We start from the raw sequence: 11,413 nt of genomic DNA on the forward strand, positions 1-11,413 counted from the left end.
AGTTTAATGCCAGTCTTTGAAAGAACAAAATAGGGAAATATTTAACATTTGAATAAACTGTGTTTGAGATTGTGAAAATAAACATAATTGAATATATATATGCAAATATAGTAAATCAATATAATTCCAAATTAATAGTTAACATATTTCAGAAAGATAATATATAAATGTATAATTCATATCTATAAAGTTACAAGAAATTAACAAAGTTAAAGTCTAAGAAAGTGGTACTATATTTTCAAAAACAATGCTTAAATAAAAGTTATATTAAACAGAAATAATATGACATTTACATATAATTCTAATAATAAATTTAATAGTCTATCTGAAAATGTTTATGAATTGCAATGAAATATAAATTTGTTGACAATATGCCTTAGAATGTTTCTTTTCCTTTTTATTTTATTTATTTGTTTGTTTATTTTCTTTTATTTATTTTAAATTTTTTTTTTAATTTTACATACCAACCACAGTTTTCCCTCCCTCCCCTTCTCCTGCTCCCCTCCAAACCCCGCCATCCTTTCCTCATAGGGAATAAAGCCTCCCTTGGGGAGTCAACACAGGCTGGCATATTAAGTTGGGGCAGGAACAAGCCCCCCTTGCATCAAAGCTGAGCAAGGCATCCCACCATAGCGAGCGGTCTCTAAGAAGCCAGTTCATGTGCTCAGGATAAGTCCAGGTCCCATTGCCAGGAGCCCCACAAACAGATCAAGCCACACAACTGTCAACCACATTTGGAGGGACTAGTTCAGTCCCACACAGGCTCCCCAGCTGTCAGTCTGTGAGCTCCCACTAGCTTTGGTCAACTCTCTGTAGTTCCCCCATTGTGATCTTGACACACCCTCCCCCACCTTGCTCCAATAATCCCTCCTCCCTCTCTTCATCTGAACTCCAGGAGCATGGCTAAGTGCTTGGCTGTGGGTCTCTGCATCTGCTTCCATCAGTCACTGGAAATAAGTTCTATGATGACAATTAGGGTAGTCACCAATCTGACTACAGAAGGCCAGTTCAGACACCCTCTCCTCCTTAAGGTTTTGAAACAACCTCAGTGTCATTTAGCTTCTCCCTCTCCTTCGGAATATCAGCCATTTTCTTCTGTGGTCCTCCATCTCCATTTTTCATATTTTGAAAATGATTACAGTTGGTGTTGTAGAAAATATATGAATAAATGTTATAATCATAGTATTCCCATATTTTGAAGTTTAAAGAGGTAAAGACACAGAACTTGCTAAGTAAACTGTAAAATGGAACTGGAAGTTTAAAACATTCAATTTTGGTCTAAGCCTCACACTCAAAATAATAAAATGCAGGCTATTCACAAGTTTCATTTCTTCTATCTGTGACACTCTCTCATTTCTGTCCAATTCCTAGCTATGTATGACATGTAAAACCTGGAAATCATCTTTCAACAGGCAATATATAAATGCAAATTTTTTAGCTTTTCAAATTTAGTGGCTATGAGGCTTTTACACCCCCTTTAACATTTTAAACCATAATTTAAATATTACACACATATGGCAAAAATAGTATGCTTAAAATTTTTAAAGGGCTTGGAATGGAAACCAACAGTCACTTTTAGTTCCTTTCCCCAGAGTTTAATCAATTTAACAGCTTAGTTTTAGGACATAGTATTGGTTAAATCGGTGCTTTGAATAATAGATTTATTTTCTACTTTTAAAAATCAACCATAGATATTATTGAATGACTTCCTACTCTGTTAGCTAAAAATTTAGATAACATCTCCTGCTTGAGTTACTTTTGTTCATGTTTCTACCTTGTATGCTTTTATGACGACTCATGAATATTGACCAAAATCAAACTACTTGTGGCTTCAAAACACAGATTTTTTATCTTCATTGAGGAAATATTTTATAATTATAGCTTTTAAAAACAGAGACAGTCACTCTTCTATATCCCTTCTATTCTCACAATTGTATTTCTTAACAATATGAACTTTATCTTTTTCTGCTATCTCTAGATAAATTTTTGTCTTTTCTATAATCAGAGAGCAGAGTACCAGTCAAGTTTTTGGTAATTTGATTATGAGCTGATTAGTTTTAGGTTAAATGTAAATGTTAACAATATTTTGATAATGTTATACTGTTTCCTGGAAGTTAAGTGATGGACTTAGACATAATTTCTTCCTCTATGAATCTAGTATCATAATATCTGTGTCACTCAATAAAATATCCTTTAATATGTATCAGTAAACCAGATAGGATAGCGTATACCTTTAATCCCAGTATTGGGGAGAAAGAGGATATGGGAATCTCTGCATGCTCAAGGCTAGCCTGATCTACATAGTGAATTCCAGGCCAAACTAAGCTACATAGTATGACAGAGTCTCAAAAAGTTAAAAATTAAGTCATTGTCTTCACTTATTCAGATTTTCTTCAAAGGTCTCAGTCTTACACTGGAGAGAAGCCCCAACATTTTAAAATACTTATCACTGTTACAGAGGACAGAGATTCAGTTCTCAACCCTCAATGCTGGCTCATAACCAACTGTAACTCCAGTTCTTGGGAATCCAACATCCTGATCTGGCTTCTATGGATACTTCACATGTGATGCACACATACATGCAGACAAACACCCACAGACATAAAACTAATAAATCTTTTTTTTAAATCCAAGTCTATGTAAAGATCAAATCTGCTTATCCTTATTTTTTTAAAAAAATAGTTTAACTGGTATTAAAATCTTCAAATTGAGCATGGTGGTAACATGATGTGTCCCTGTACATACATATAGATACATATAAGTATATATATATATACATATATATATGTATATATATATGCATATATGTGATATTTAAATCAGTTTAAGCATACTTATATCTGTATCATTTCCATGATGACTGTATTAATTTATATTTCCACAAAGATATTGCAAGTCCTTCTCTTACAACTGTCTATTCTGGAAGATTTCTCAATGTCTCCTGCACAGTTCTCATCATGCAAGAAGTCATTGTTTTCCTTATCTCACTTCTTCCTCTGTTGAGTTTATAACTTGTTCACTGTAATATACCTTCAGGTAATTTCTTCAGAAAATGGTACAGAACATAAAGTTCTGGAATGTTGCACATCTGAAAAGATTCTCCATTGTCTTCCTTGGATTTTTCTTCTTCAGTACAAAGGCCTGGGTCCATATTGCATTTCAGTATCTATGGTAATAAAAAGCTCAATTCCAATCTAATTCTTACTTGTTTACATGTAAGCATCTTAAATGCCTTGAAAGTTTTAAACTTTACTTTGTTCTTAACTATCTCACATTTCACAGTAATTTTGTTACAGGTACTATACAAAAATTGAATAAGTTCCCGTGTTCTTTTGTGTCTCTTATTCTAGAAATCTTATTTAAATACTGGAACCAATATGTTATGTCTCATTCCTCCTCGCCCTTTTTCAGTGTTATCATTTTTCAGTTTGGGGAAAATATTCTTAATCTTCTACCTGTTTTTATAACATGTAATCATAGTTTTCACTTCCTAATGGATTTCTTATGTTTTTCTCTCACTGTCCAAATGCTCAGTACAATCATGTCTAAAGGGGAAAGGGTCTCATCTACTCTCTGCATTCTCTTTTATCAGAACACCATCTTTAATAGCTTATTGTTTTTTATTGCAATTTTAAAACTATCAGTATTATCTACTAACTTTAAAATTTGGAGTAACAATTCCCTTGGCCACTTTGAGTATTTACACAGAGATTGGTACTTTTTCCATGCTTAATAGGCAAGGAGACTGTATCATTAAGCAGGCGACGCCTGTGCTGAGCCTCCAAAATTTACATCATCTACTTTAAATATTTTAGGGAAACTAACACACGGTTTTGCAGTTGTGTTGACCAGTTTTGGAGCCCTACGTCTAGGGGAGGAAATGCGATCAATTGTTCTTAACCTTCTTTCAGTAGTGCCCATGCGTTCAGTTCATCGGAACACTCCAGATGTGCTCTCTCCATATTTTCTGAGTCCATATTTCATTTTTTTAAGGTAATAGTAATGCACCTCCTTCTTCAGCCATTACCTACTCTGCCCAAACTGACACATCTCCTTCCAGATCTTCCATAACCACTCTCCATCATCTGTTCCTTTGAGGAACTTATTGAAAGATATCTACAAGTACTTCTTTGAACTATTTCCCTTGTCTTTGGGATTTAAAAAAAATATTTTTATTGTTATACTCCACTGTAATTTTATTGAAATCAGAAAATAGAAGAGATAAAAGCAGATATTAGTTCATTGTTTCAAGCCAGAATTATTTTTCATCTTTCAGGGAAAAAAAAACACATACATTGTTCTATGGTTTAATTGGAGATGGGGATATATTTTTATTTCAATCTATGCACGCTGCAATTTTTCATGGTCTTTTCATCTGTTAACTTATAAATGTTTATGTGTGGCATCATTAAACATCATTTTCACATAACATATAGTCATATCATCTACTCAACTAGGTTCATTCAAAATATTTTAACATTTCTCTAATTCAAATGGAGACTACTTTGCTCATATGTTTTCATGTGTTGATAACAATTTGAACTGCCATATTCCAAGTAGGCTTAACCCAAGCTATATATAGATATAGCTAGATACAGATATGTAGATAGATATGTAGATAGATAGATAGATAGATAGATAGATAGATAGATAGATAGATAGATAGATAGATACAGGTATATGGCATGCATATACCTATATATTGATTCTCATGAATCACTTGCCTAGTCTTGATAAACTGGGGCTTAAGAATCTGTAAAATGATAAACTAAAAAAAGGTGAGATCGTATGTAATTCCTTTCAAAGAAAGTGGAACATGATTCCAGTTCAGGTATCCTAAAAAGTTAGGGATTACAGAATGTGTAGTTAGTGTTGCAATAACAAAGCAAAACATGTCCCCATGCTTCATCTTCCTAATTAGGCAGCTTGGTGTCCTACCAATTACAAATTATTCTTATGAGGACCATATAGAGAGAAATATGAATCAAAATAAGATCCAAGCCAGATTGCTTTTGTCCGTGATTTGCCTTAAGCCTTTCTTCTTTTTTGCCCAAGACAGAGGCACCAGCAGCAATGAACTAGACATTTATCAATTTTTACACTAGCCAGAGGAATATAGAAAAATATGAATTAAGACCTCAAAAAATAAAAGGAAAAAATTAATAAATAGGAAAGTTATTTCTTTGTTCAAACCAAAGGTAAATATTTATAGGCAGTTTGTTTATGAAAATGTATTAGATAAATTACTTCTAAATTCTGCTATTTAAAAATCCACAAAAAATATTTGCCCTTGGTTTTGGTCCTGGCATTTATGAAACAACAGCTATTCTTAAAACCTATCCACAGTCAAAATGACTACATATATCAATATAAATATTAGTATATGTATTTAGTACGTATATATACATGTATTTTTCATGAAATTCATGTTGTTCCTTATACATTGGGTTACTGAAACTTTCATTACATGTTCTCTTAGAGTCTGAAAACACGAGATTTTTAAGGTTTTGTTCTTTGCATGTTCATGGTTGCTCTATCAAGCCCTTTTATCTTTACATTGGGTCTTTCAAAACTCTATACCTTTCAAGGAGTCTGTGATCAAATTTTCACTGTTGTGTTATATAAGGATGTATTTCAACGGAAAAATGATTTAAAAATCAACTTTAGAGTTCTGTCTAGCTTATGTACTGTCAAGAACCATAAAACATAAGAAAGGGGGAGAGATCCCAGTGGTTGAAAATCAAGCTAACATGACTTCTAGCAGGAGCAGGTGCATCTCTGACTCTTTTGCCTGCTCTTAGGACTCTTTTCCTCCTATTAGGTTGCCTTGTCCAGCCTCCATATGAGGACTTTCAACTTGTCTTATTGCAGCTTGTTTTGTCCTATTTGACTTGGAGGGCTGACGTTTTCTGAAGGGAAATAGAGAGGGAATGGATCTGAAGAAGGGAGCTGGAGGGAACTGGGAAAAGTGAGGGCAGGGAAACTGTTGTTGGGATGTATTGTATGAGAGACAAATCTACTTCCTATTAAAAAAAGAATGTCTTTCAATGAAAACAAAGTCTTGAAATTTAAAAAAAAAGAAAAGAAATTAACCATGCTTCCAACATTTTTATTTAGAGTAAGCAGGGACTGATTGATATAATGATATGACTTTTCTCTTTTATTTCTTTTTGGTTCATATAAACCATTTTTCTATAGTATTATATTTACATTTAGAGCATCAAAATAACAAGCCATGGCTCCTTTGAGGGGTTGAATACATTATAGTCAACATGATGCTCATTCACTCTGAACATGTGACATTCATTTCATGGATTTACTTTGTCTTATATACCTCGCTTTGTTTTCTTCTGAGTTTGTGTATTGGATTCATTGACTTTGTTCAACCAACATGTTTATGTTCCTCTAATTTCAGCATGTGGCAAATTGATGAAAATCACAGGCCCCATCACAGTCAAGACATCTGGAACTCGATTTGGTGCTTGGATGACGGATCCCTTAGCATCTGAAAAACATAACAGAGTATGTTGCTTCTATAAATGCTTTTGCTTATAATTCAGTTTCTCTTATACTATTTTCTCCCAGTCTATTCCTTTTTATCATGATATGTGTTCTGATGTAAGGAGTATTATTTCTGATATTTTCCAATTACAACTGCTAATAAATCTAATGTGTGGAGCAAACCTATTTTAGTAATATGTTCCTCTTACAGTTCTTCAGTGTAGTCTAGTCTAATCATCAGTGAATTTAGTCTTGGTTTGTGCTTGAAATGTATGAATCATACGCATATAAAATTCTCTCATTATTCTATAAGAAATATGATCTTTATATTAAAAAAACTAAGCACTGAGTAGTGAACCAATTTTTATGTAAATCAGTATATTGCTAGAGATAATTGTAAAAGAAATACAACTGAAACTGGTGAGCATGTTTTTCCAAGTTGACAATGTCTGTGTTATACAATTAAATATAGTAGTAACTTTACTGTAGTTCTGCTTATTAATAAATTCATTATGAATTAAGATTCTTAATAGTCCTATCCAAATGATATTTGTTATTAAATTAATGCAATAGTTTCACTAAAACCTACAAGATCATCCACTGAATAACAGTTCCTAGAAGGTTCTGTGGTAACTACAAAGTAACCATAGGTTTGCCATGTAAAATAAAATAGATATATTTTTAGGGCAAGGTACAGGATAAAGATAAGGTCTTTCAGTTGTCTTTGATCATGTCGTTAAATCAGGAGATGTGCTTTGGAATAACAAGCGATGGTTTTAGTCAGCAATAGGCATTAACTAGCCAGAAATAAAAAAGGAAAAGCAAATTAATTTGAAGGTAGTAAATTCAACTGTTTCTTTTCCATACGGATATTCTTTTCTGAAAGATAATGTATCTGTGTGTGTTTGCATGTTCACATATATAGAACCATTTATGTCTGGGGGATGGAACTCAGCTTGTTCGTCTTGACAGCATCTTTACCTACTGAGCCATTTTGAGCCATTTTGCTGACCCTCCATACAACATCTTTACAAGGGCTGGTGGTGGTATCACATTTCAAGTTAGAACTAAGAACATTTGTCACCAAAAATTTGAAACTTTGACTGTTACTGTCTTTATTTTGGAATTGTTGTAAAAGTCCAGAATGTAATCACTCCATTTGTTTCTCTTGTTTTTCCCCCCTTATTTTCAGGTCTGGTATATGGACAGTTACACTAACAATAAAATAGTTCGTGAATACAAGTCCATTGCAGACTTTGTCAGTGGAGCTGAATCAAGGACATACAATCTTCCTTTCAAGTGGGCAGGAACTAACCATGTTGTCTACAATGGCTCACTCTATTTTAACAAGTATCAGAGTAATATCATCATCAAGTACAGCTTTGATTTAGGGAGAGTGCTAGCCCAAAGAAGCCTGGAGTATGCTGGCTTTCACAATGTATATCCCTACACATGGGGTGGATTCTCTGACATCGACCTAATGGCTGATGAAATTGGGCTGTGGGCTGTGTATGCAACTAACCAAAATGCAGGCAATATTGTCATCAGCCAGCTTAATCAAGATACCTTGGAGGTGATGAAGAGCTGGAGCACCGGCTATCCCAAGAGAAGTGCAGGGGAATCCTTCATGATCTGTGGGACTCTGTATGTCACAAACTCCCACTTAACTGGAGCCAAAGTGTATTATTCCTATTCCACAAAAACTTCCACATATGAGTACACGGACATCCCCTTCCATAACCAATACTTTCACATATCCATGCTTGACTACAATGCAAGAGATAGAGCTCTTTATGCCTGGAACAATGGCCATCAGGTCCTGTTCAATGTCACCCTGTTCCACATCATTAAGACTGAAGATGACACATAGGCAAATGTCATTTGTTTTTATCTATCTTCACTGTCATTTATGATAAACTCTATAGGAACCTGTCTGTGTTCATTTTTTTTCTCCTTGATTGACTTGTCATCATTTCTCCAAAGTGAAGTATTTTATTGTATATTTGGAGTTTCAAAAAATATTTGTCTAAGTTAATGTGTTGTTGGAAACACATGTTAACTGCTAAATTCACAGGGCCTATCATGCCCTTGTCATGCAAAGCACTAAAAAGAGTTTAAGTGGCTAGAGTCTTAGTTTTGCAAAAGATTAATGATCTGCCTTGTCTTAGAACCAGACTAATGGTGGCTTAAATGCATGAATGTCTTCTTTTTTGAACTGTCATTTTTTTACTGTCTCTTGCTCTACATTAAAAAATATTTTCATAGGAATTAAGGTAAAAGAAAAGCACTTTCTCCCATTTATTTCTACAAAAAGATTTAAAGATTTTATTTATATGGAAATTACTATCAATCATGTTGCTGTTACCACATTTTCTGATGCGGTGCTGTGCAGCCATTTCGAAATCTCTTGCTGACATTTTCTTGGCAATATGTATTTTTATCATTGTAACCACCATCGTACAATTGTATTTCTTCACTTCTGTGAAAGTCATATTTTTTATAAAGTGCACTAAAATTTAATCTCAGTAATTATTCAAGTCAGTTTTCAATTGTGGTCGAGAAAGATCTTCTTGGCTTACCCCTTCACATAAGCACTATAAACTTAAAAAAAAATCAAACCAGGGATCCTATACAGTATCTTTGTTTTGTCCTAAGTTCGTTCTACCATTGGCTCTGAATTTGAACACAAATTCAATGTCATAATACCCTGTTTCCTGGAACTATCCCACATAATTGTTGATAAAATACGTAGCTGTGTTATAAAGTCTATATTTGATTCTATTCATTTATCATATTAGTGTTATTATGAACATACATATTAGTATTTTAACATATTTTACATGTAACTTTCAATAATGCCATTTCTTATATAATATGAAGCACATGAAGAGTATTAAGGAAAGAAAAAAATGTGTAATTTTTTCTATATTAAAATTATGAACCACGAAGAGTTAATGGCAAGCTTGTACAAAAGAAAATGATGAAAAGAATTGGGAGTTGTCTTGTTTCAAATGTATTAATAACCAATTCAGAAAATGAAATAAGAAGGCAATCTCCAGATACCTTGCCTCATAGTGGGTTCAAATTTAAGGAATATAAGAAAACAAAACTTTGATATTTATGTTACTAACTCTACAGAACCTAAAATCAAATATTGAACATGCCAATGAGTTTAGAAGTACTTTCCATATGTTAAAAAGAATTCCCCAGGGCAGCTTTATTAAAATTAATGAAGTTGTATTTTAGATTTTTAAAAATATATGCTAAAATAAATAATATATAACTGAAAGTATAAATTTTTATGTCATACATATATAATACCACATTTTTAAAACAAGCATATGATAATGCAGACAAAGCACTCTATAAACAGATATTGATATTTAGAGTAATTCATTTTAAATCCTGCAAGTGAAGAGTTATCCTCAAATATCCCATCAAAATTGGAGAATCTAATTACTTAATCTTGAAACTCAAGGTTGAATGAGTAGTTACTTTTTGTTAATAAAACATAAGTATGATCTCATGGGCACCCTGTGGTTTTTTTAATACTAGTGACTTCTCTTCCCAAACATTTATGTAAGTTCTCTTCTACAAATGAGAGTTGGAAAATTTAGGAGATTCATTTGTCATACTACACATATCACAAAAATAAGCAGTTCATACTTTATATAGCAATTTGTATAAGATTAAAAAAATCATGTCAGTTTTAGAAATGAATCAATTTTTAGGTAGACAGACTCTAATAGGAACCATTCTTTTTACGTTATGTGGTGTCACATACATTTAAAATATGGATGATCATGGCTTATTTGTGAGGTGCGCATCTTGTACAAAGCCTTGTTGTTTTCTATGTATGATGTCTTCATCTATCCAATATATAGTGTATGTGCTGCTAGAGTAAGCTAAGATTTTATTGTTACTAGAAGTGGGGTAACATGAGCTTAAAATATGACTTGCATTAAATATTTACAGTTTATGAGCATTTCCTTAATAAATTATGTTCAGTTTTGTGCCTGAAATAAATAAGAACTTAATCACTGTTTCCTTTTTAATCTCCAGCAAATAAAGTAATTTTATGAGGAAAATAATCGGTATTTTAAAATCATCCATAGAATGAATCCAAGCAGTGCAGAAATCTAAAGTCAGAAAATCTTCATCTGAAGTGAGCAATGTAACTGGTATTTTCTAAATTAATCAGCTCATTAAAGTACTCGGTGTCATTCAAATAATATGTCTGTGTTTGGGTTGTGTTGGTGTGGTATTTGTATTTGTGAACCTTGAATCACAAGGCTTATTATTTGCATCTAAATTTATCTCTACAAGTTCAGATAATGATAATCTTCCATTGCATTAACAATGTTGGAAATAAAAGAGAAATAGCAGATACAGTCTATGCAGAGAAAATGGGTGATTAATCATGCTTTATTACAAATCCTGTAGCCCTAGTTGCCATCTCCATTGTGGTTTCATTTATTTATAATTGTAAACACTCTTTGTGATGAAAACTTAAGAAAATATTAACTTCCTGTTGGTGTTTACTTGTAATTAAAGAAAAAAAACACAACTATATCCTCAGATTTGAAAGTCACTGCCAAATTTCTGAGAAGAACTTTTCCAATCAGAGTGATGACTCCCGAAATATAATCATATAAAATTATGAATGTTTTCCCATCAAAATAAAAACAGTTTTCACCTAGTAAGATGAGTTTTACATGTACTAGTTCTGAAGTTTGAATCTCCTAAAAGAAAAGCTTTTGATTTTAAAGCAGCTCTCAGATCAACAACTGCTTGTTTTGGGAATGTTATATAAGAATACATTTTGGAGAAAAACAGAAAGTATACCTTCAAGTTAGAGCAACTACAAAAAATACAACCATTGCAGAGCTTCAAAAGACCAAGCCTTCCAGAA

The 11,413-nt window shown here is 32.9% G+C and overlaps 1 protein-coding gene across 3 annotated transcripts in view; it reads left to right on the plus strand.

The window, feature by feature from the left end:
* The window catches only part of Olfm3 (olfactomedin 3), a 229,002-nt gene extending 218,109 nt beyond the window's left edge, over positions 1-10,893 (plus strand). For all 3 annotated transcript variants that reach the window (XM_052731102.1, XM_052731101.1, XM_052731100.1), the window contains 2 exons: positions 6,416-6,522; positions 7,694-10,893. In XM_052731102.1, the coding sequence (XP_052587062.1) occupies positions 6,416-6,522; positions 7,694-8,371 (785 nt within the window). In that variant the 3' untranslated portion in view covers positions 8,372-10,893. The remainder of the gene's footprint in view (positions 1-6,415; positions 6,523-7,693) is intronic.
* Positions 10,894-11,413: the final 520 nt, after the last annotated feature.

The sequence above is a fragment of the Peromyscus californicus genome, unplaced genomic scaffold (assembly GCF_007827085.1).
Source record: "Peromyscus californicus insignis strain IS unplaced genomic scaffold, ASM782708v3 Scaffold_9__1_contigs__length_137607984, whole genome shotgun sequence".
NCBI lineage: Eukaryota > Metazoa > Chordata > Mammalia > Rodentia > Cricetidae > Peromyscus > Peromyscus californicus.